Genomic DNA, 27074 nt, shown 5'->3' on the forward strand with positions numbered 1-27074 from the left:
GGTGCACGTGCCGTCGTTGGGGCGTGCCGCACGTGCCGTCGTTGGGGCGTGCCGCACGTGCCGTCGTTGGGGCGTGCCGCACGTGCCGTCGTTGGGGCGTGCCGCACGTGCCGTCGTTGGGGCGTGCCGCACGTGCCGTCGTTGGGGCGTGCCGCACGTGCCGTCGTTGGGGCGTGCCGCACGTGCCGTCGTTGGGGCGTGCCGCACGTGCCGTCGTTGGGGCGTGCCGCACGTGCCGTCGTTGGGGCGTGCCGCACGTGCCGTCGTTGGGGCGTGCCGCACGTGCCGTCGTTGGGGCGTGCCGCACGTGCCGTCGTTGGGGCGTGCCGCACGTGCCGTCGTTGGGGCGTGCCGCACGTGCCGTCGTTGGGGCGTGCCGCACGTGCCGTCGTTGGGGCGTGCCGCACGTGCCGTCGTTGGGGCGTGCCGCACGTGCCGTCGTTGGGGCGTGCCGCACGTGCCGTCGTTGGGGCGTGCCGCACGTGCCGTCGTTGGGGCGTGCCGCACGTGCCGTCGTTGGGGCGTGCCGCAGCCGCCGTTGGGGCGTGCCGCAGCCGCCGTTGGGGCGTGCCGCAGCCGCCGTTGGGGCGTGCCGCACGTGCCATCGTTGGGGGGGTGCCGCACGTGCCATCGTTGGGGCGTGCCACAGCCGTCGTTGGGGCGATGTGCACGTGCCATAGTTGGGGGGTGCCGCAGCCGTCGTTGGGGCGAGCCGCAGCCGTGCCTTTACCAAACACAAGTGTGAGTGCAGCCTTTGTGTTCCCTGCATGTGCCTGTTACTCCCTCCAACCCCCAAGAAATACAAATCAGACACTTTTACAGCTGATCACTGAAGGAGGACACTTAGGCCACAATTCATCAACACTGACATTTTGTACTCTTGTCTCAAGTGTGTGCTGTAAATTGGTGCATATTTTAGCTACTGTGCGGCTCTACTAGAAATGGCCACCAGTTGGCTCCGTTATTGTAAGTTTATTGGGCATGCTCACCCTTCGCCCGACCTTTGCACACATTTGGCAGACCTGGCTGAGACTGGCAGGAATCGGAACTTCTGGGACAATTCAAGCAGTTTATTAAAACAAATCGCCAAGGAACTGCTGATTCTGCCTTCATGATTATCTAGGAACCCTTCTAACCAGTTGGGAATTCTGAAATGATCAGCCGAGGGTCTCGCAGTGTCACGGTGGGCTGAGGTTAGTCTGTACCCATCGGACCACGTGGAGCAATAGTGATGTATAAAGATGTAGATTTCTGTAGGCGTGCTGCGATGCACAGGACGGGTCATTAGGGGCCGAAATAATAGCAGTTTAGTGACCCCATTACCACTGGGTTCTCCTCTTTAGGGCAGACTGTTTATGGAGAAGGCAGAAGGTGCTGCAGATTGCTTGGGGCTCATTTAGACAAATGTATGAAAATGCCAAGCTGAGAGCGCACAGACCAGTCCAGCCGAGGTGCTAGTTCACATGACCGTAAAACCAATCGCCGCCTGTGCTACTCCGACCCGTGTTACAGATCAGACTGGCCCTTCATAAGTCACCGGGCCACACACGGGTCACCATCCGCACGGCATGTGTTTTCACGGATATATTACAAGTATAAAGATAGGAACTTGTCCTTTTATTTATTAAGTTGTTCATATGAAGAATGGATTACATAGGGACACAAAGAATGGACTCGCAGAAATCGTTATCTGTTTTTTTTGTCCATAAATATATGATTTTGCACATTCTTGTTTGGACACTAGTTTCTAGGTTTAGAAAACATTTTGTGCTGTGCCATAGATGCATAAATGGTCCCTGAATTTTTATATAAAAAGTGCACGTCAAAGTCTTTGCATTGCTGTGCTCAAATTACTCCTTGTAGTAAGCCCATATCGGAGAAATTCATTACTGTAGGTTCACTAGTGTACACTGCATTTAATTCTTCTAAGATAAAGATGCCATTTCATCATGTACCGTTGCATCAGCTGCTAATGCCTGTTATAAATGGTTAATAGTTGGAGATTTTGTAAAAATATTTTTTTAAATGCATTTGTCAGTGCTGCCAGCAGATGGTGACGTTACTCTTTGTATCATGTTTTCCCTGACATTTCAATGTGATGCCAGCAGATGGCGGTGTTATGCTGCGTTCCCTGACATTTCTATGTGCAGCCAGCAGATGGCGGTGTTGCGCTGTTTTCCCTGACATTTCTATGTGCTTCCAGCAGATGGCGGTGTTATGCTGTTTTCCTTGACATTTCTATGTGCAGCCAGCAGATGGCGGTGTTACGCTGCGTTCCCTGACATTTCTATGTGCAGCCAGCAGATGGCAGTGTTATGCTGCGTTCCCTGACATTTCTATGTGCAGCCAGCAGATGGCGGTGTTACGCTGCGTTCCCTGACATTTCTATGTGCAGCCAGCAGATGGCGGTGTTACGCTGCGTTCCCTGACATTTCTATGTGCAGCCAGCAGATGGCGGTGTTATGCTGCGTTCCCTGACATTTCTATGTGCAGCCAGCAGATGGCGGTGTTATGCTGCGTTCCCTGACATTTCTATGTGCAGCCAGCAGATGGCGGTGTTATGCTGCGTTCCCTGACATTTCTATGTGCAGCCAGCAGATGGCGGTGTTACTCCCTGTAATTATTTCTCTTCTTTTTTCTTTCCTCTATTAATCCCGTCTTCCTGAGCTCGGATAGTCAGACTCGCATGGCAACCAAAGCCCCATTACTTTTGCAGTAATACGTTAGGCAGATGAGGATTATTGAATGGCTAATGGTCCGGTGTTAATTGTATTAATCTTATTAGCTCGTCCTCTGAGCCGTCACATAAGAGGTCATGGCTGCAGACCCATTCTTTTCAGTGCTTGTTTATCCTCCTCCTGTCATACGTGCATCTCCTCTCTGCCGTCCTTGCAGATATTATCCCTGTAGTTTTGTAACAAGGGGCGGCTGCAGTGGAGAGCGCCGCGGTGTAATGCCGCTTGTATCGTCGCCATCTCTCTGCACACGGCGGAGCGCTGCATGGAGAGGAGTCTGATCGAAAGAATATCCTGATTTCTGTAGATAAAGCCCCACCGTGACCGTACATGCGGCATTGTGTTACGCCACCATTCATCCTGTCAATGGCTCCGATAACATGTTCTACGAGCACAACTTCATGTTTCAAAATATAAAGACCTCTCCTTTTCACTGAAATGGTTGGGAAAAAAACATACAAAAAAAAAAGTTCTGCTGCTTATTTAATTACTAGATGGTGGCCGGATTCTAACACATCGGATATTCTAGAATATGTATGTCCACGTAGTATATTGCCCAGCCACGTAGTATATTGCCCAGCCACGTAGTATATTGCCCAGCCCACGTAGTATATTGCCCAGCCCACGTAGTATATTGCCCAGCCCACGTAGTATATTGCCCAGCCCACGTAGTATATTGCACAGCCCACGTAGTATATTGCCCAGCCCACGTAGTATATTGCCCAGCCACGTAGTATATTGCCCAGCCCACGTAGTATATTGCACAGCCCACGTAGTATATTGCCCAGCCCACGTAGTATATTGCCCAGCCCACGTAGTATATTGCCCAGCCCACGTAGTATACAGACTTAAAATAAACATATACTCACCCTCCGTTGAAGTCCTGGCCTGTGTGCGGTGCACGCGGCAGCTTCCGGTCCCAAGATTGGTATGGGTGCAGGACCTGTGATGACATCGCTGTCACATGACTGTGACGTCATGGCAGGTCCTTGTTACATACCATCCTTGACACCGAAACCTGCCACTTGCATGGAGCAGTCACAGGAGCGTCGCGAGGAGCGGGAAAGGTGAGTATATGATGATTTTTTTATTATTTTTAACATTAGATCTTTTTACTATTGAGGCTGCATAGGCAGCATCAATGGTAAAACAGTTGGTCACACAGGGTTAATAGCAGCGATAATGGAGTGCGTTACACCGCGGCATAACGCGGTCCATTAGCGCTGCCATTAACCCTGTGTGAGCGCTGACTGGAGGGGAATATGGATCAGGCACTGACTGCTGGGAGGAAGGAGCGGCCATTTTCTTCCGGACTGTGCCTGTCGCTGATTGGTTGTGGCTGTTTTGCCAATCAGCGACTTGGATTTCCATGACAGACAGAGGCCGCGACCAATGAATATCCGAGCCAGACAGAAAGACAGGCAGAAGGACAGACAGAAAGACTGAAGTGACCCTTAGACAATTATATAGTAGATTTTTGTAATTATCCTACTGCAAAGAAAAGTTTCAACTCTTCTAACCCTCGCAATGGACTAACCCTTCCTGTTAGACAGAGATGGCTTTTAAATTCTGCCAATTGATGAAAGTATATCCCCTCTTTAAAGGAGTATTTCCATCTCCATAACAGTATTGGCAAATTCCTCTAATTTACAATATTGTATAGTTCTTCTGATTAGCTACATTGCTTACCCCATGTGCAGGGCATTGTAGTAGCTTTAGGTCACAATGAGCGGTCGTAACCATGGATACTAATCTACGGCAATGCTCTGCATGGTGTAAGTGACGTAGCTAATCAGAAGAACTATACTCCGTTTCTAATTGGAGGAATTTGCTGTTATTACACCCACTACATATTGGGATAAGGATCTTGGACATGAGACTACCCTTTTAAAGGGAACCTGTCACCCCGTTTTTTGAGATTGAGATATAAATACTGTTAAATAGGGCCTGTGCTGTGCGTTACTATGGTGTATGTAGTGTACCCTGATTCCCCATGTATGCCGAGAAATACATTACCAAAGTCGGCTTTTTCGCCTGTCAATCAGGCTGGTCTGGTCAGGTGGGCGTGTTCACAGCGTTCTTTTCTTCCCCAGGTTTCCGTTGGTGGCGTAGTGGTGTGCGCATGTCCAAGGTCCGGATTCCCTGTGCCCACGTGAAGACACAGCGCGCGATCTGCGCTGTCATTCCTTTCATCGGTGCGGGCGGCCATCTTCCTGGGGCCGCGCGTGCGCAGATGTAGTGCTCTGCTGCACGGGGCTTCAGGAAAATGGCCGCGGGATGCCGCGCGTGCGCAGAAGAGATCGCGGCGGCCATTTTCCCAAAGCCGAGTTTGCATCTCGGCTTTGGGAAAATGGCCGCCGCGATCTCTTCTGCGCACGCGCGGCATCCCGCGGCCATTTTCCTGAAGCCCCGTGCAGCAGAGCACTACATCTGCGCACGCGCGGCCCCAGGAAGATGGCCGCCCGCACCGATGAAAGGAATGACAGCGCAGATCGCGCGCTGTGTCTTCACGTGGGCACAGGGAATCCGGACCTTGGACATGCGCACACCACTACGCCACCAACGGAAACCTGGGGAAGAAAAGAACGCTGTGAACACGCCCACCTGACCAGACCAGCCTGATTGACAGGCGAAAACGCCGACTTTGGTAATGTATTTCTCGGCATACATGGGGAATCAGGGTACACTACATACACTATAGTAACGCACAGCGCAGGCCCTATTTAACAGTATTTATATCTCAAAAAACGGGGTGACAGGTTCCCTTTAAGCTTAAGGTGCTCTATCCAGTGTTTTTAAAATGAGATTTTCTAAACTTGTCATGTTTTTAATGCAATTTAGTCTTGTACACATATCCAAAAGGATTTTTTTCTTTTTTTTTTTTTTTAAACCATGTCATCTAAATTTGTGTGTTTATGTCCTCATACATAACGCAGTGTGTCGGTGGCTGTGTACAAGCGCCATATTAAAGGGTTCTTAAAACTGACTTTAGCAAATATTCTCTCAAACCCGGCGATCAGCACTGCCCAGACCGTCCACATGATAACAGAGAACACCGCTTCAAAGGGATCCGGTCAGGGAACTTTCTAGAGAAGTCTTGTACCATGCGGAGATGCCTCAGGTCACAGCTTTCAAAGCCTCTCAGCCGCCGTCTTCCTTCACTGCTACAAATTCTTCATCTGTGCTGAAGTGAAATGTCTCCGGTGCCGCAGAGCCTCGCGTGTCTCTGTACACTGGAAATGGTGCGGACCTGCAACTTTTAATTTTTTTTTATTTTCTCCTTTTCAGACCACAGTACTACAAGCTGATCGATGAGGTGGTGTCTCAGATAATCCTGCGCAAAAATGGAGCCGACCCCGACTTCAAGTGCAAACGCTTAGACATAGACATCGAAGGCCATATAGGTGTGTGTACGTGTACTGATGAGCTGTACTAAGCAGGCACATGTTAGCGCAATAGCAGGAGTTACTATAGTTACTATGTGTTATAGCATGGCAAAAAGCCAGAGGAGTCAGAAAGTACAATAACCCTGCCACAATGGAGAGTAGGTCATCCATATCAGATGGGGGGGGATTGCAACACCTAGCCCCCTCTGATTAGCTGGTTACACCTGGCAGCAGTAGACACCTAGCCCCCCACTAATTAGCTGGTTACATCTGGCAGCAGTAGACACCTAGCCCCCCACTGATCAGCTGGTAACATACAGCAGCAGTAGACACCTAGCCCCCCACTGATTAGCTGGTTACATCTGGCAGCAGTAGACACCTAGCCCCCCACTGATCAGCTGGTAACATATAGCAGCAGTAGACACCTAGCCCCCCACTAATTAGCTGGTTACATCTGGCAGCAGTAGACACCTAGCCCCCCCACTGATCAGCTGGTAACATACAGCAGCAGTAGACACCTAGCCCCCCACTGATTAGCTGGTAACATCCGGCAGCAGTAGACACCTAGCCCCCACTGATTAGCTGGTAACATACAGCAGCAGTAGACACCTAGCCCCCCACTGATTAGCTGGTAACATACAGCAGCAGTAGACACCTAGCCCCCACTGATTAGCTGGTAACATACAGCAGCAGTAGACACCTAGCCCCCCACTGATTAGCTGGTAACATCCGGCAGCAGTAGACACCTAGCCCCCCACTGATTAGCTGGTTACATCTGGCAGCAGTAGACACCTAGCCCCCACTGATTAGCTGGTAACATACAGCAGCAGTAGACACCTAGCCCCCACTGATTAGCTGGTAACATCTGGCAGCAGTAGACACCTAGCCCCCACTGATCAGCTGGTAACATACAGCAGCAGTAGACACCTAGCCCCCCACTGATCAGCTGGTAACATACAGCAGCAGTAGACACCTAGCCCCCCACTGATCAGCTGGTAACATACAGCAGCAGTAGACACCTAGCCCCCCACTGATTAGCTGGTAACATCCGGCAGCAGTAGACACCTAGCCCCCCACTGATCAGCTGGTAACATACAGCAGCAGTAGACACCTAGCCCCCCACTGATCAGCTGGTAACATACAGCAGCAGTAGACACCTAGCCCCCCACTGATCAGCTGGTAACATCTGGCAGCAGTAGACACCTAGCCCCCCACTGATCAGCTGGTAACATACAGCAGCAGTAGACACCTAGCCCCCCACTGATTAGCTGGTTACATCTGGCAGCAGTAGACACCTAGCCCCCCACTGATCAGCTGGTAACATATAGCAGCAGTAGACACCTAGCCCCCCACTGATCAGCTGGTAACATCTGGCAGCAGTAGACACCTAGCCCCCCACTGATCAGCTGGTAACATACAGCAGCAGTAGACACCTAGCCCCCCACTGATTAGCTGGTTACATCTGGCAGCAGTAGACACCTAGCCCCCCACTGATCAGCTGGTAACATATAGCAGCAGTAGACACCTAGCCCCCCACTGATCAGCTGGTAACATCTGGCAGCAGTAGACACCTAGCCCCCCACTGATCAGCTGGTAACATACAGCAGCAGTAGACACCTAGCCCCCCACTGATTAGCTGGTTACATCTGGCAGCAGTAGACACCTAGCCCCCCACTGATCAGCTGGTAACATATAGCAGCAGTAGACACCTAGCCCCCCACTAATTAGCTGGTTACATCTGGCAGCAGTAGACACCTAGCCCCCCACTGATCAGCTGGTAACATACAGCAGCAGTAGACACCTAGCCCCCCACTGATTAGCTGGTAACATACAGCAGCAGTAGACACCTAGCCCCCCACTGATCAGCTGGTAACATACAGCAGCAGTAGACACCTAGCCCTCCACTGATCAGCTGGTAACATACAGCAGCAGTAGACACCTAGCCCCCCACTGATCAGCTGGTAACATACAGCAGCAGTAGACACCTAGCCCCCCACTGATCAGCTGGTAACATACAGCAGCAGTAGACACCTAGCCCCCCACTGATCAGCTGGTTACATACAGCAGCAGTAGACACCTAGCCCCCCACTGATCAGCTGGTAACATACAGCAGCAGTAGACACCTAGCCCCCCACTGATCAGCTGGTAACATCTGGCAGCAGTATCAGTTGTGGAGTGGAACCGCAGAGCTCCACCAGCTGTTCAGTGGCCACATCAAGGTACTGCAGATACATTACCGTTCATTTGAATACAGTTATATGAAAAAGTTTGGGCACCCCTATTAATCTTAAGCTTAATATTTTATAAAAAATTGTTTTTTTTTTGCAACAGCTATTTGTTTCATATATCTAATAACTGTTGGACACCGTAATGTTTCTGCCTTGAAATGAGGTTTATTGTACTAACAGAAAATGTGCAATCTGCATTCAAACAAAATTTGACAGGTGCATAAGTATGGGCACCCTTATCATTTTCTTGTTTTAAATACTCCTACCTACTTTTTACTGACTTACTAAAGCACTTTTTTTGGTTTTCTAACCTCATTGAGCTTTGAACTTCATAGCCAGGTGTATGCAATCATGAGAAAAGCTACTTAAAGTGTCCACTTGCAAGTTGTCCTCCTGTTTGAATCTCCTCTGAAGAGTGGCATCATGGGCTCCTCAAAATAACGGTCTAATGATTTGAAAACAAAGATTATTCAACATAGTTGTTCAGGGGAAGGATACAAAAAGCTGTCTCAGAGATTTAACCTGTCAATTTCCACTGTAAGGAACATAGTAAGGAAATAGAAGAACACAGGTACAGTTCTTGTTAAGGCCAGAAGTGGCAGGCCAAGAAAAACATCAGAAAGGCAGAGAAGAAGAATGGTGAGATCAGTCAAGGACAATCCTCAGGCCACCTCCAGAGAGCTGCAGCATCAACTTGCTGCAGATGGTGTCACTGTGCATCGGTCAGCTATACAACGCACTTTGCACAAGGAGAAGCTGTATGGGAGAGTGATGCGAAAGAAGCCGTTTCTGCAAGCACGCCACAAACCGAGTCGGCTGAGGTATGCAAAAGCACATTTGGAGAAGCCAATTTCTTTTTGGAAGAAGGTCCTGTGGACTGATGAAACCAAGATTGAGTTGTTTGGTCATACAAAAAGGTGTTATGCATGGAGGCCAAAAAACACATCATTCCAAGAAAAACACTTGCTACCCACAGTAAAATTTGGTGGAGGTTCCATCATGCTTTGGGGCTGTGTGGTCAATGCCGGCACCGGGAATCTTGTTAAAGTTGAGGGACGCATGGATTCTTCTCAGTATCAGCAGATTCTTGACAATAATGTTCATGAATCAGTGACAAAGTTGAAGTTACGCAGGGGATGGATCTTTTAGCAAGACAAGTATTCTGCTACAGATGGATCTGGATAAGTTGGAAACTTGGGCTGAAAGGTGGCAGATGAGGTTTAACAATGATAAATGTAAGGTTATACACATGGGAAGAGGGAATCAATATCACCATTACACACTGAACGGGAAACCACTGGGTAAATCTGACAGGGAGAAGGACTTGGGGATCCTAGTTAATGATAAACTTACCTGGAGCAGCCAGTGCCAGGCAGCAGCTGCCAAGACAAACAGGATCATGGGGTGCATTAAAAGAGGTCTGGATACACATGATGAGAGCATTATACTGCCTCTGTACAAATCCCTAGTTAGACCGCACATGGAGTACTGTGTCCAGTTTTGGGCACCGGTGCTCAGGAAGGATATAATGGAACTAGAGAGAGTACAAAGGAGGGCAACAAAATTAATAAAGGGGATGGGAGAACTACAATACCCAGATAGATTAGCGAAATTAGGATTATTTAGTCTAGAAAAAAGACGACTGAGGGGCGATCTAATAACCATGTATAAGTATATAAGGGGACAATACAAATATCTCGCTGAGGATCTGTTTATACCAAGGAAGGTGACGGGCACAAGGGGGCATTCTTTGCGTCTGGAGGAGAGAAGGTTTTTCCACCAACATAGAAGAGGATTCTTTACTGTTTGGGCAGTGAGAATCTGGAATTGCTTGCCTGAGGAGGTGGTGATGGCGAACTCAGTCGAGGGGTTCAAGAGAGGCCTGGATGTCTTCCTGGAGCAGAACAATATTGTATCATACAATTATTAGGTTCTGTAGAAGGACGTAGATCTGGGTATTTATTATAATGGAATATAGGCTGAACTGGATGGACAAATGTCTTTTTTCGGCCTTACTAACTATGTTACTATGTTACTATGTTACAATGATCCAAAACCCCGCTCCAAATCTACTCAGGCATTCATGCAGAGGAACAATTACACTGTTCTGGAATGGCCATCCCAGTCCCCAGACCTGAATATCATTGAACATCTGTGGGATCATTTGAAGAGGGCTGTCCATGCTCGGCGACCATCAAACTTAACTGAACTGGAATTGTTTTGTAAAGAGGAATGGTGAAAAATACCTTCATCCAGGATCCAGGAACTCATTAAAAGCTACAGGAAGCGACCAGGGGCTGTTATTTTTGCAAAAGGAGGATCTACCAAATATTAATGTCACTTTTCTGCTGGGGTGCCCATACTTATGCACCTGTCAAATTTTGTTTGAATGCAGATTGCACGTTTTCTGTTAGTACAATAAACCTCATTTCAAGGCAGAAACATTACTACGTCCAACACTTATTAGATATATAAAACTGAAATAGCTGTTTAAAAAAAACAACAATTTTTATAAAACATTAAGCTTAAGATTAATAGGGGTGCCCAAACTTTTTCACATAACTGTAGGTGGTGGCTGTGCAATACCTGGCAAATGCCATTATATGTTGATGGCGCTGTGGTGGTCTCGAGTGTCTGATCTGGTATCATGACCTAAGGATAAGCCTTCACTATAACAATAGTGGACACTCTCTTTATTGTTCATGAGAAATAACAATGCCAGGAACATCACGCTCTGCAAAAAGATATAACGCTGAGAGTTTATAGCTTTTTGCTGTAAGTTATTAATGGGGACCCTTCCCTTCCCCTCTCCTGATATGCCCATGTTAGTAAATCACTGTGGTCCTCCTGTTCTAGGGCCTCTGTGTTCATTTTATTTTGTTTTATTGTCCCTTTTTAATCCCTCTGGGAAATTATGAATAAAGTGACAATAAGGCGGTGCTGTTTCCCTTTTGCAAAGGGGTGTGTCCCTACATAGTCTGACACTCAGCAGTGATTGGCCAGTGTCTGTGTGCAGGGACACTCCCCCAGTTGTCCATTTATATTTATATGTTTGTGGCATTTCCTATGCAGGAAACACAGGGGTGAGAGCAGATTCTCCCGGACTCGTGCACTGGGCCGAGGAGCTTCGGGCACTTTCCAACCCACTTGTTTCCATCTTATCTTGTTTGTTCCGTTATAACCTCTATTTACCATCTGTCTGCAGCATATACTGTCATTGCCAAAAGTGTTGGCACCCTTGAAATTGTTGCCAAAAATGAAATATTTCTCCCAGAAAATTATTGCAGTTAAACATGTTTTGTTATACACAACCCCAAAAATGGGCACAATATTGTTGGCACCCTCAACTTAATATTTGGTTGCTCACCCTTTGGAATAAATAACCTGCAATTACTCGCTTCCTATAAACCATCAACAAGCTTCTTACACCTCTCAGCTGGAATTTTGGACCACTCTTCTTTTGCAAACTGCTCCCGGTCTCATATTTGAAGGCGCCTTCTCCCAACAGCAATTTTAAAATCTCTCCACAGGTGTTCAATGGGATTTAGATCCGGACTCAATGCTGTTACTTCAGAACTCTCCAGTGATTTGTTTCCATCTGTTTCTGGCTGCTTCTTGATGTATGTTTAGGGTCATTGTTCTGCTGGAATACTCATGATCTAAGATGGAAACCCAAATTTCTGACATTGGGCACTACATTGCGACCCAAAATACTTTAGTAGTCTTCAGATTTCATGATGCCTTGTGCTAGGGCTGTGGCATCGGTAACCCAAAGCTCCAACTCAGACTCCTCAAGTTCCCTGCCTCACTACTGAGCATGGACATAAAGTGCAGCACAGATTCATCTCCACAGCACTGCCTCACTACTGAGCATGTACATAAAATGCAGCACAGATTCATCTCCACAGCCCTGCCTCACTACTGAGCATGTACATAAAGTGCAGCACAGATTCATCTCCACAGCACTGCCTCACTACTGAGCATGTACATAAAGTGCAGCACAGATTCATCTCCACAGCACTGCCTCACTACTGAGCATGTACATAAAATGCAGCACAGATTCATCTCCACAGCCCTGCCTCACTACTGAGCATGTACATAAAGTGCAGCACAGATTCATCTCCACAGCACTGCCTCACTACTGAGCATGTACATAAAATGCAGCACAGATTCATCTCCACAGCCCTGCCTCACTACTGAGCATGTACATACAGTGCAGCACAGATTCATCTCCACAGCACTGCCTCACTACTGAGCATGTACATAAAGTGCAGCACAGATTCATCTCCACAGCACTGCCTCACTACTGAGCATGTACATAATGTGCAGCACAGATTCATCTCCACAGCACTGCCTCCATACTGAGCATGTACATAAAGTGCAGCACAGATTCATCTCCACAGCACTGCCTCACTACTGAGCATGTACATAAAGTGCAGCACAGATTCATCTCCACAGCACTGCCTCCATACTGAGCATGTACATAAAGTGCAGCACAGATTCATCTCCACAGCACTGCCTCACTACTGAGCATGTACATAAAGTGCAGCACAGATTCATCTCCACAGCACTGCCTCACTACTGAGCATGTACATAAAGTGCAGCACAGATTCATCTCCACAGCACTGCCTCACTACTGAGCATGTACATAAAGTGCAGCACAGATTCATCTCCACAGCACTGCCTCACTACTGAGCATGTACATAAAGTGCAGCACAGATTCATCTCCACAGCACTGCCTCACTACTGAGCATGCACATAAAGTGCAGCACAGATTCATCTCCACAGCACTGCCTCACTACTGATCATGTACATAAAGTACAGCACAGATTCATCTCCACAGCACTGCCTCACTACTGAGCATGTACATAAAGTGCAGCACAGATTTATCTCCACAGCACTGGTCACTACTGATCATGTACATAAAGTGCAGCACAGATTCATCTCCACAGCACTGCCTCACTACTGAGCATGTACATAAAGTGCAGCACAGATTCATCTCCACAGCACTGGTCACTACTGAGCATGCATATAAAGTGCAGCACAGATTCATCTCCACAGCACTGCCTCACTACTGAGCATGCACATAAAGTGCAGCACAGATTCATCTCAACAGCACTGCCTCACTACTGAGCATGTACATAAAGTGCAGCACAGATTCATCTCCATAGCAGTGCCTCACTACTGAGCATGTACATAAAGTGCAGCACAGATTCATCTCCACTACGACTCCACAGCACTGGTCACTACTGAGCATGTAGATAAAGTGCAGCACAGATTCATCTCCACAGCACTGCCTCACTACTGAGCATGTACATAAAGTGCAGCACAGATTCATCTCCACTACAACTCCACAGCCCTGCCTCACTACTGAGCATGTACATAAAATGCAGCACAGATTCATCTCCACAGCACTGGTCACTACTGAGCATGCATATAAAGTGCAGCACAGATTCATCTCCACTACGACTCCACAGCACTGCCTCACTACTGAGCATGTACATAAAATGCAGCACAGATTCATCTCCACAGCACTGCCTCACTACTGAGCATGTGCATAAAGTGCAGCACAGATTCATCTCCATAGCACTGCCTCACTACTGAGCATGTACATAAAGTGCAGCACAGATTCATCTCCGCTATGACTCCACAGCACTGCCTCACTACTGATCATGTACATAAAGTGCAGCACAGATTCCTCTCCACTGAAAGTCCAGATCCTTAGATCAGGAACAGAACAGACATTTATAGGACATTTCATAACTTTCCCAAATTATTATGAAAGCATTAACAGTGTATCCAATACTGTACTCCTGTATCCAATGTATTATATATTTTAAGAGTTGACCCATTGTATTCTGACTCCACATAATGGACACAGACTCCATCTCCACAGCCTTGTCTTGTACCCAGTGCCAGAGGCCGCGAAACAACCCCAAAAAATCTATGAACCTCCACCATATTTGTCTGTAGGTATTGTGTTCTTTTCTTTGTAGGCCTCATTCTATTTTCAGTAAATAGTAAAATGAGTTGCTTTACCTAAAAGCTTTATTTTGGTCTCATCTGTCCACAAGACGCTTTCCCAGAAGAATTTTGGCTTGTGTACATTTTAGCAAACTGCAGTCTAACTTTTATTTCTGTGTCAGCAATGAGATCCTCCCGGGTCTCCTGCTATAGCATTTCATTTAATTCAAATGTGGATGGATGGTTCACACTGACACTTTTGCACCCTGAACCTGCAGGACAGCGTGAGTTTCTTTGGAACTTGATTGGGGCTACTTATCCACCATCCGGACTATCCTGTGTTGCAACCTTAAAGCAATTTTATGGCCGTCAATGTCCAGGGAGATTAGCTACTGTGCCATGGGTTGTAAACTTTGTGATTCTATAGCCCACCAAGGACAAAAGAACATCAAGATCTCTAGAGATGGACTTATAACCTTGATATTGTTCAACAATTTTGGTACTCCAATCCTCAGACAGTTCTCTTCTCCTCTTTCTGTTCTCCATGCTTAGTGTGGCACTGAGACACACAATGCAAAGAATGAGTCAACGTCTCCTCTTTTTATCTGATTTCAGGTGTAGTTTTCATATTGCCCACATCTGTTACTTGCCACCGGTAAATTTGAACAAGCATCACATGATTGAAACAAAGCGGTTTACCCACAATTTTGGAAAGGTGCCAATAACTTTATTCGGCCCATTTTTGGGATTTTGTGTGAAATGATGTACAATTTGCCTTTCTTTTTTTTCTGGCGTTTCAGTACACACAAAGGAAATAAACCTTTATAATAAAACATCTGTAGTTGCAATAATTTCCTGGGAAAAATACTTAATTTTCTGGAACAATTTCAGTAGTGCCAACACTTTTGGCCATGACGGCTGGAAGGTTCATGTGTATCCTGGAGAGTAAACATCATATTTTATACCTTCCAGATCATTATATTGATAAGGAAAAAGTGGAAACAAGCGAGGCCAAGGCTCGGGATTTGGTGAAAAAGGTAATTTAAAGCAAAAAAAAAAAAAAATCACTCCTATCCTAGCCATGTATGACCTAATCAGACGTTTATGGCATATCCTATGTCCCACTGCTTGGGGGGGTAATCCAGCAGTAAAAGTTACATTCTCAGCTTTGACGAGAAGATAAGGGACCTAATGGATGAAATTGGGATCCCCTCCTCTAATTCTTCTCCAATACAATATATACATCTATGTAAATTGCCCCATACTTCAAGTGTAGGGGTCTTTTGCCACAAAACCTGTAGCAAAGCATGATCTTGATGCCAACATCCCCACAACCTAGCCATCTCCACAGTTAACCCCTTCCCGACTTCTGCTGTCCATGTACAGTGCAGGTTAGTAGGGGGTGTATACAGTGGGATCGGGAGCAGAGCCGCCCCAAGACGGTCTGTGCCTGTGACAGCCGCAAATAGAGCTCGGGTCGCTTCTTAACCCCCTATCTATGACGGATGCAGGGACCAAGGGGCATGCTTTTCCACGTGCACATTCGCCCCAAAATGGTGTCAATGAAAATGTCAAGATTGCCAAGTACTCGCACAGCGCAGTTTTTTCTTTTCTTTTTTTTAAAGGCCAAGTCTTTTTTTTTTCTGCGTTTTTTTTGCTGCGTTTTTATGCAAATTTTTAGCTGTGTTTTACAGTACCAGCAAAGCCTATGAGATTTCAGAAATCTCATGCACGCTTTTTTTTTTTTTTCATCAGTATTTTGTGATCTGTATGATTTTTGGACATGGCGCACGTCACGTCAGAGTTTTTTTCAGTATTTTTCACCCTTTGAAATGAATGGTTGCTGAAAAAACTCAGGTATCAGTTTGTGCTGCATTTTTTTTGTCAACCTGATTCTTTGTAATAGGACTTCTTTTTTTCAACATTAAACTTTATCAGCATGCACAGAAGACAAATCTAGCATGCCGAAAAACGCCGCAAGGAAAAACAAGGAAGGCTTTTTTTTTTCTGCCGCTTGTTTCCTGCCAAGAGATCATGTTTGATGCAGAAAAAAAACCGCTGAAATAACACCTAGTGTGCACTTTCCCTAATATATACAGACTGTCCTGATCCCTGTGCTCTGTAAGTTGACATTTAGTCTTTTTTTTTTTTTTTTTTTTTCGAGTAGTTTATCTTAATCGGCATTCTGCCAGCACTATAGGTATTGGAACTTGCTTCCCTCACCTCCAAGCATGCGTGAAGTTTGCCATTGTCCAATGGCTTGCCTGAAAGCCTGCCTGTGATACCGGTATGCAGTTTGATAGCTCCACTTCCTCAGAGCTAGGCGAACATGCCATGAGAACTCCCGATAGTTGTAAAATGTTAGTGCTGCCCCGCATTGCTCCAAAATGTTGTGACCTTTCAAAGCTTTTTAATCCAGTATTCTAATAATCACGATTTTCAGAGGTAAGGCAGCAACACTTTTAATTTTTGGATTTTCAGATGGTATTTTTTACATCACATGATCAATATTCCTGCAAGCACAGAGCCAATTTAAGTGGTGTTATAAATAACTGGCTCCCCCTGCTGGTGATGGTGATAAATGCTTTAGAACGGGACATAACTAGAAGCCTTTATAGGATGTTCTCGCACCATCACCTTTTTATTTCCCGTAAATATTTTATTTCTTTTCTTAAGGAACCCTTTTCTATATTTCTTTAGTCCTGGGCACTTGGCAAGGATCACAAGCGCCGGTGTTTATTAGTCTGCGGCTCAGCATTTTTGACCCTTATCAGCGGAGCGGAGCCCACATGTTTACTTTTTCAATTTAAAAAAATAATTTAGCTGTCAGCGTGAGAAGAGATAGTGCTGTGGCCGAGCTGTCGGGTGGCCTCACCCTGGAAATTTCATTCCCGAGCACGATGGGGCTGATAGAGTGACCTCCAGGCCCCAGGCTGATAGGGGATAATTGAAGTTGTGACTGGGATGTAATTAGAGGGGCCAGCTGTATGTCAGAAGCCCTCTCCGCTCCTACCCAGACACTCGCTGGACACATTATTCCTTGCTGTTTGCAGCGTGGTGGACACCGCAAAGTGGAAAGCGCGCAGCACAGCAATTCCGTGACTCCAGCCTGCGGGCGCAGCGTGCCGGACCTCTTTTATCTGCCTCATCTGATAATATAGAGGCCCCAGCTATATTTTATATCGACACAGCTTCATAAATTGCCCATAGAATTAGACTGTCAGCAGATCCCATCAGAAATATGGCAGTAAGGCCGACCCCCGCCATCTGATGAGCAGCGTTACGCTTCCTCTCCCCTATTACCGAATGTGCACATTCAGCCATGTCATGTATTGTTAGTCATTTCTTGTATGTTTAAATTTTTTTCCTGTTTACACACAGGACTTAAAGGGAATCTCTCACCAGGTTTTTCCACCAGAGAGCAGCATGATGTAGAGACAGACGCTGATTCCAGCGATGTGTCACTTACCAGGCTGCTTGCTTTAGTTTTGATAATCTCCTAATAAAACAGCAATTTTATAACTTAAAGGACTAGTAAACCTGATGCCATGTAGTCCTACATATTCATGAGCTTTGTATAACCCGCCCTCACCACTGATTGGCAGCTTTCTGCCTATGCACAGTGTGCATAAAGCAACCAATCATTGATGTGGGCGGGGTTATACAGAACTCCGCATTCGGATTACTGCTAGATCTGCAGCAGAAAAGTTTTTAATCAAATCTACAGCAAGCAGCCCAGTAAGAGACATATTGCTGGAATCAGGATCTCTGCACCTATATCATGCATCTCTCAGATACATAAAAAAAATAAACTGGTGACTAGTGATGAGCAGGCATGCTTGGATAAGGTGTTATCTGAGCATGCTCATGTCCTATATTAGTATTTTGGCATGCTCAAATCACCGCCGCGTGTCCCGTGACTGATCGACAGCCACAACACATGCAGGGATTACCTGTTTTAGTCACACTGCACATGTTATGGCTGTCGAACAGCCGCAAGACGTGCTGCGGGGACTCGAGCATTTATTTTTTTTTAGCGCGTTGAAAATATTCGTTTTAGGACTCAAGCATACTCGGATAACACCTTATTTTAGCATGCTCGCTCATCACTACTACTGACAGATTTCCTTTAAATCTTCTTGTGGAGCACAGGCGGGAAGTGGGGGTGCCAAGGGGGCTCTATCGGACATTCAGGGCTACCTGGCCGGCCTCTTTAATAAAGGAGGGTGCGTAAAGACCAAAGTTACCCCTTTTTAAAAAGAGACTTTTGTTTTGGTGGAAGGCGCTGCTTAAATATCGAACGAGCGTTGTCAGTTTCTGAAATTTCTCTTGAATAGATCTGTGAAAAGATGAAATCCTCTTTGGCTTGGAGGTCACCTTGTAATGTTTGTGCTTGAACCCTTCAACAGCTGGATGCAGAAATCACTTCAAGACATGAGCTGCAGGTGGAAATGAAAGCCAAAGAGAGCGACTTTGAGCTGAAAATATCTGATCTTCAAGGAGAGAAGCAAACGCTGGATTCTGAGAAGCAGCAGGTTGTCACCGAGAAGCAGAAACTTGAAACGGAAGTCTCTCACCTTTCTGAATCTGTAAGTCATTTACCACAAAGGTCTCCTAAATGGCCGCCATTCTAGATAGTGCTAGGAGCAAATAAATATAGTGATCACCATTGGTTTTACTCTATCCCAGGAGTGAAGCATGTTGGCAGCCACTTCCATCTTTCCTTCACTACACTGGTACATGGCTGTCTGCCGTCCCCTTGCCATCAACCAGCCTACAGTAATGTAATGGTGGGAGACGGACATTTATAGCCTATGAAGGCCAGAAGAGCAAATTTTAATGCAGATCACAGTTGCATCAGTCATTCATCCAGTTTTTTTTGCGACTTTTTCAGCTTCTGCAAGCCTAGTTTTACAGTGGTGGCCTCTGCTGGGTAGGTGACCGATTTTCATCATTACTGTTGCTGCAGGAGGGATTATATAGACCCCCTAGGGAGTATGGAGCATCTGTACTTGACTTTAACCCCTTACCGGCATCGGACGTACTATACCGTCCGATGCCGGCTCCCCTGCTTTGATGCAGGGCTCCGCGGTGAGCCCGCACCAAAGCCGGGACATGTCAGCTGTTTTGAACAGCTGACATGTGCCCGTAATAGGCGCGGGCAGAATCGCGATCTGCCCGCACCTATTAACTAGTTAAATGCCGCTGTCAAACGCAGACAGCGGCATTTAACTACCGCTTCCGGCCGGGCGGCCGGAAATGACGTCATCGCCGACCCCCGTCACATGATCGGGGGTCGGCGATGCTTGTGAATGGTAACCATAGAGGTCCTTGAGACCTCTATGGTTACTGATTGCCTGTCGCTGTGAGCGCCACCCTGTGGTCGGCGCTCACAGCACACGTGCAATTCTGCTACATAGCAGCGATCAACAGATCGCTGCTATGTAGCAGAGCCGATCGGGTTGTGCCTGCTTCTAGCCTCTCATGGAGGCTATTGAAGCACGGCAAAAGTAAAAAAAAAAAGTTAAAAAAAATGTGAAAAAAATAAAAAAAACATAAAAGTTTAAATCACCCCCCTTTCGCCCCAATCAAAATAAATCAATAAAAAAAAATCAAATCTACGCATATTTGGTATCGCCGCGCTCAGAATCGCCCGATCTATCAAATAAAAAAAAGTATTAACCTGATCGCTAAACAGCGTAGCGGGAAAAAAACTCGAAACGCCAGAATTACGTTTTTTTGGTCGCCGCGACATTGCATTAAAATGCAATAACGGGCGATCAAAAGAACGTATCTGCACCGAAATGCTATCATTAAAAACGTCATCTCGGCACGCAAAAAATAAGCCCTCAACCGACCCCAGATGATGAAAAATGGAGACGCTACGAGTATCGGAAAATGGCGCAATTTTTTTTTTTTTTTTTTTTTTAGCAAAGTTTGGAATTTTTTTTCACCACTCAGATAAAAAATAACCTAGTCATGTTTGGTGTCTATGAACTCGTAATGACCTGGAGAATCATAATGGCAGGTCAGTTTTAGCATTTAGTGAACCTAGCAAAAAAGCCAAACAAAAAACCAATGTGGGATTGCACTTTTTTTGCAATTTCACCGCACTTGGAATTTTTTTCCCGTTTTCTAGTACACGACATGCTAAAACCAATGATGTCGTTCAAAAGTACAACTCGTCCCGCAAAAAATAAGCCCTCACATGGCCAAATTGACGGAAAAATAAAAAAGTTATGGCTCTGGGAAGGAGGGGAGCGAAAAACGAACACGGAAAAACGAAAAATCCCCCGGTCATGAAGGGGTTAATGCAAGTCACAGGCAACTTGTGATTGGCATAGGACCTTGCTGCAATTTGGCTGTTTTGTTTTTTATTATTATTTTTATTATTATTATTATTGTCAATTCCGATCTATAGTTGAGAGCATATTGCACATCTTCTTTTCTAACTTATTGTTGTTGGACCAGTGTCCCAGTCGTGCTGCCAGAGTTGGGGAGAGATTTGTCTGGTATTTATGTCCCTATTGAGTCGCTGTGTCTGTAGAAATGGCCAAGTATTGCACCTAAAGCGGCTTTTATCCTCTGTTCCCAAATTGTATTCACATTGCTTTTTATAGGGAGGAGTGTGACAAAGCTGCAAAGTACTTACAGTGGTTGTCTCCTTTCCACTGACTGAGTTTTCCTTCCGTACCCTGAGCCCAGTGCTGTCGCTCTGCTGCTTCCCTGGTCTTTGTTGATTGGCTGCAGCAGGGACATCAGCTTTGGGCAGTCACTGACCGCAGTGGTTCTTGCTGTCCACATCCGCTAAGCTCAATGACTGGCTGCAGCTATGATATCAAGCCAACAATACTGCAGCTATTCTCCTGAGCAGCGGCAGAGAGGCGGCACTGGACCTGGGAATGGTGAAGAAAGCTGCCTTCTATTTTATAAATTGCTGAACCTATGAAGTACATATAGTTTAACCCCTTAACAGCCAGTACGCTTTTTAACAGCAGTCATTAAGGGGCCTTTTTATCAGCGCTGCCCCCCATGCCCACAATCTTAATTGTGGGTGTCGATCATTGTCATGGTACACTGATGTCATCTGTTGACCCAAGGGTGCTGTGGCCTGTGAGATCCAGCTATAAGTTATAAAGTAACAAAACCACAGTAATAAAAATTAAGATAAACAATTAAAGTACACATAATTTGTATTGCCGCATCTGGAATGACCCTATCTGGAACGTTATTTATGCTGAATGGCCAATTACCCCTTTTCAGGCTGAGAATACCCGCTCCCAGCTGTTTGTTTTAGCTTGGCTGGTTGTCAAAAATGGGGGCACCCCATGCTGTTTTTTTGTTTTTTAATTAGATAATTAAAAAAGAAAAAAAAAGTTTGGGGACCACTTTATTTTTGACAACTAGCAATGAGAAAGCTGAGAGCTGTGGATTGCAGTCCGCAGTCAGTTTTGCCTGCGCTGGCTATCAGAAACAGACGAGACTCCACCTCATTTGTTTGATTTATAGCACAGACGCCGACTGATAAATACTCAGATCAACGGCGCCTGCTCTCTGTTATCAGCGACAGCAGGTGTAGGCTGATGAGAGTAGTATTCTCTCATCAGCCGCCAACACTTGTGACCGGTGGTAACTTTTTTACTACAGGTTGCAGCTGCTGGCTCATATGATCATCCGACAGTGTGGGAGCAGCAGTTCTCTGACCGGTAGTAATGATCTTGCCGCCGGTGTTTCTTGTACTGTCACACAGATGACGGCGTGAGAAACAGCTGCTGTTCAGCATGTCGGACCCGAACAGTAACGTGGATTTCCTGGATAAGTCACTAGGTGTTTGGTACGGACTCCGAACTTTACTGTGTGGGTTCGCCCATCCTACTCTCTACAGCTAATGTGAACACGGGAAGGTACAGAGAATAAAGGTTAAGATGGCACGTTTTTATTAGACAAATATCATAAAAATAACAACTGTCGTGAAAGTGTGTAAAATACAGACAAACAATAGCCAGCCTGAAGCATATGAGAGGGGCAAGAGCAGCACACCACAGCCCATAAATCTATATAGAAATCAGACCTAGTGGGCATAAATGCAGGGTTGGGGGGTGCACACCTCACCGTGGGGAGAAAGCTCAGGCTGGCCACAAATACCGGATGGCAGGGGACACTTTTTCGCGTCAGTTGTGATTTTTATGATATTTGTCTAATAAAAATGTACTATTCGGCAGTGTAGATAAAAATGAATGGTGTCTTTCTTGTTGTCCCAAAAACTTAGTTCTTGAAAATGTAAGTTTTATGCGCCACCAGTGAGAATCTGGGATCAGAAATATTAGGGAAAATTCTCATCCATGGGGTACATTTTTTTTTTAACCAAGTCTTTTATTACATTGTACCTTTCACGTGTTGGGTGCAGAATATGGGCTGTGATCCGAAGTCCCACCGGCAGATTGAGGCTTAACAAAAGCGCATACATTTGCCGAGTTGCACATTGTCAAGTCTCACGGATTTTCCCTCTTTATCCTTAAAGCTTTTATTACTCTTTGTTCTGTCAGCAACTAAGAAAAAGAAATGGGAAAATGGAAATCTGACAAAGCTTTCACCTCGGTCTGCTACTTAAGCCATAAAATGAATAATACAGTAGTTAGAAAAGAAATATAATTACTCAAAAAATCATGATTCCAGGCTAAGACATTGAGTACTTTCTAAGGCACAAATCTTTGCAAAATGTTATTTTTACACCTGCAAAGAACGAGATATTCCCCACCATGTTGGCTTTATCAAGGTGGGAGTAATAATCTTCATTTAGGTTGGCAAAAAAAAGTAAAACTTTGCTTGGTTTCATGATGGAAAAAAATGTTTCTAAAATGAAACTTTTATTTGCCTCTACGCCAACAAAGGGAAGGATTTTTTTCAGTCCACATTCATCTTTTTGGGGGAACTATACTCATTTATAATTTTTCTATTTCAGGTTACTAAGCTGACAAAAGAGCTTGAAGATACAAAAAAAGAAATGGCCACCATGTCAGTCTCTACTGTTGTCCTACCAGTTCCTCCTTCAGGTGCAGGACCGCCGCCGCCGCCTCCTCCACCACCACCTCCTCTAGGAGGAGGATTTGGAGGTCCACCACCCCCACCCCCACCTCTGCCTCCTTCCATGGGAGGACCTGCTCTTCCTCCTCCACCTCCTCCCATATTTGGTTTAAGTGGACCTCCTCCTCCGCCACCCTTCCCAGGCACTTTTGGTGGACCGCCTCCACCTCCGCCATTTCCAGGTGCTCCTCCACCACCACCACCTTTTCCGGGAGCTCCACCACCACCCCCTCTTCCTGGTGGTTTGGGGGGGCCACCACCGCCACCTTTCCCCGGTGGTCCTGGAATTCCACCTCCACCACCAGCTTTTGGCGGACCACCACCTCCACCTGGATTCGGAGGCTGGGGTGCACCTGCCCCACCAGCTCTACCATTTGGATTAGAACCAAAGAAAGATTACCAACCTGGTGTTCAATTGAAACGGCCAAATTGGTCGAAGGTAAGTCTACCAATTTATTATGTTTTTTTTTCTTTTTAGAAAAAGCTTTCAGATATTTGCGTAATAAAAAAATGCAGAACAATGTGAAAACCTCAAATATAATTATTAATGGTCTATTAGTTGGAGCACTTAAAGGGAATGGTCTGAAATTGAAATTACTTTTCATCCTAAATGCTTTTCTATTTAATGTCATAATCTAATCTGTTTTCTAATATATTTTAAATAGAAATTTCCCAATTACACTATCTAACCACTTATTTTTTTCTTTACAACTTCCTTTTTCCTGACTTTTCGTCTGAGTATCCCAGCGCATACTGCCGATGCAGGCGGCCTCTGACCACTCCCTGAAACAAAGCGTCATCGGTGACCTTCGGTTCCATGGCTGTGCTAGTCCTTGCTCTGTCGATGTGCACAATGGCAGTGTGTTCTCCTGCTGGCTCAGATCCCAGTAACGATTCGGCAACAAAGCGCACTTTGATTCTCAAACAAAGTGTCATTACAAACCGAAGTTGTAAGAAAAAAGGTTCACGTTCCTGAGTGGGACATGAAGAAGTTTCACACCCCATGCTCCTGAGCGTAGCTCGCCATCAAGCTGTCCCTCACCCCTCCCCAAATAAAACGCTCCACATACTGTTCCCCAACCCTCCCCAAGTGAGATACACTACATGCTGTCCCCCACCCCTCCCGAGAATGTGATTTCCACATTCCTCCTGAGTGGCGGATCGATCCCCTTGTTCCCCCTTCCCCAAGTGGAACATGCCACATGCCGTTTACCCCCTCCCCAAGTGGAACATGCCACATGCCGTTTACCCCCTCCCCAAGTGGAACATGCCCCATGCCGTTTACCCCCTCCCCAAGTGGAACATGCCACATGCCGTTTACCCCCTCCCCAAGTGGAACATGCCACATGCCGTTTACCCCCTCCCCAAGTGGAACATGCCACATGCCGTTTACCCCCTCCCCAAGTGGAACATGCCACATGCGGTTTACCCCCTCCCCAAGTGGAACATGCCACATGCGGTTTACCCCCTCCCCAAGTGGAACATGCCACATGCCGTTTACCTCCTCCCCAAGTGGAACATGCCCCATGCCATTTACCCCCTCCCCAAGTGGAACATGCCACATGCGGTTTACCCCCTCCCCAAGTGGAACATGCCACATGCGGTTTACCCCCTCCCCAAGTGGAACATGCCCCATGCCGTTTACCCCCTCCCCAAGTGGAACATGCCACATGCGGTTTACCCCCTCCCCAAGTGGAACATGCCACATGCGGTTTACCCCCTCCCCAAGTGGAACATGCCATATGCCTTTTACCCCCTCCCCAAGTGGAACATGCCACATGCCGCTTACCCCCTCCCCAAGTGGAACATGCCACATGCCGCTTACCCTCTCCCCAAGTGGAACATGCCACATGTGGTTTACCCCCTCCCCAAGTGGAACATGCCACATGTGGTTTACCCCCTCCCCAAGTGGAACATGCCACATGCGGTTTACCCCATCCCCAAGTGGAACATGCCACATGCCGCTTACCCCCTCCCCAAGTGGAACATGCCCCATGCCGTTTACCTCCTCCCCAAGTGGAACATGCTGTTTACCTCCTCCCCAAGTGGAACATGCCGTTTACCTTCTCCCCAAGTGGAACATGCCCCATGCTGTTTACCCCCTCCCCAAGTGGAACATGCCCCATGCCGTTTACCCCCTCCCCAAGTGGAACATGCCCCATGCCGTTTACCCCCTCCCCAAGTGGAACATGCCCCATGCCGCTTACCCCCTCCCCAAGTGGAACATGCCACATGCCGTTTACCCCCTCCCCAAGTGGAACATGCCGTTTACCTTCTCCCCAAGTGGAACATGCCACATGCCGCTTACCCCCTCCCCAAGTGGAACATGCCACATGCCGTTTACCCCCTCCCCAAGTGGAACATGCCCCATGCCGCTTACCCCCTCCCCAAGTGGAACATGCCCCATGCCGCTTACCCCCTCCCCAAGTGGAACATGCCCCATGCCGCTTACCCCCTCCCCAAGTGGAATATGCCACATGCCGTTTACCCCCTCCCCAAGTGGAACATGCCACATGCCGTTTACCCCCTCCCCAAGTGGAACATGCCACATGCCGTTTACCCCCTCCCCAAGTGGAACATGCCACATGCCGTTTACCCCCTCCCCAAGTGGAACATGCCACATGCCGTTTACCCCCTCCCCAAGTGGAACATGCCACATGCCGTTTACCCCCTCCCTAAGTGGAACATGCCACATGCCGTTTACCCCCTCCCCAAGTGGAACGCATCATGTGCTGTTCCCCCCTCTTTCCCAAGTAGAATGTGCCATATAGTACCGCTATATCCCCCTCAAACACAACTTGCACAACCGCATTTACCTCTCCCCTGCTGAGCGAAACGCTCCACATGCTTTTCCCCACGACCTTTCAAGCGGTAAGTACCATTTGCTCCCCTCCCTGCTTCCCAAAATGTCTGCTGCTACCTACTGCCCCCCCCCCGTAAAGTGTGTACTGAGCACACCACGTAGCGGTCTTCCTCAGTGGCAGTACACCTGGCAGATATTAGATAGCAGAGATATTGTACGTTTCCAATATCCCGGCACGCCACCAGCCTCTGCACCCTTCTTGCAGCTCCCCTGCGCCTGGCGACCCCCGGCGGAGTGCGCGGCCTCTGGGGGGCTCCACGGTCTTTCCTTTCTAGCCTGGTTCTGAAGCCGTACAGCACTTCACATCAGAGACCCTCCGTTCTCGCCGCCTTTCACCTGCCTGAAGCTCGCCATCAATGGACTCACTTTCTCTCTGGTTTAATTTCAGTTAATTTCTTTCTTTTTTTCCTGTTCTGTATTTCATGTTTTGTGCCCTCTGCCTTACAGGAAGCATTTTGATGGCAGTACCATGGTAACGCACAATTTAATAATCACATTTCTTTTAAAATATGCAAGCAGTAGATAATTGCCTCGCTATAAAAAAAGGATGGTTTCTTTTGTCATATTAAATAGCTATTCCTCTGTTCTTTTTTTTATTATTATGATATTTTTGGGGATACAGATAATTAATCTGCATATCTAAGGGATCGTTATCCTCCAGGAAACCATCTATTGCTCAATGTGGGGATGGTTTTGCAGGCGCAGACCAAAAGAAAAAGCAGAGTGGTATCTGGTTGTAGGTTATGTTCACCGTGCTATCTTACACTAGCCTGACAAAGCTGCGGCTCCTCAGAACTGCCGTCCACGCGCTCCC

The 27074-nt window shown here is 46.8% G+C and overlaps 1 protein-coding gene across 1 annotated transcript in view; it reads left to right on the forward strand.

Moving 5' to 3' along the window:
* DIAPH1 (diaphanous related formin 1) overlaps positions 1 to 27074 on the forward strand; it is a 266129-nt gene that overhangs the window by 92733 nt on the left and 146322 nt on the right. The window contains exons 13-16 of the mRNA XM_069763736.1: positions 6024 to 6139; positions 15286 to 15350; positions 18723 to 18902; positions 23276 to 23836. Coding sequence (XP_069619837.1) covers positions 6024 to 6139; positions 15286 to 15350; positions 18723 to 18902; positions 23276 to 23836 — 922 coding nt within the window. The remainder of the gene's footprint in view (positions 1 to 6023; positions 6140 to 15285; positions 15351 to 18722; positions 18903 to 23275; positions 23837 to 27074) is intronic.

The sequence above is a fragment of the Ranitomeya imitator genome, chromosome 4 (genome assembly GCF_032444005.1).
Source record: "Ranitomeya imitator isolate aRanImi1 chromosome 4, aRanImi1.pri, whole genome shotgun sequence".
Lineage (NCBI taxonomy): Eukaryota > Metazoa > Chordata > Amphibia > Anura > Dendrobatidae > Ranitomeya > Ranitomeya imitator.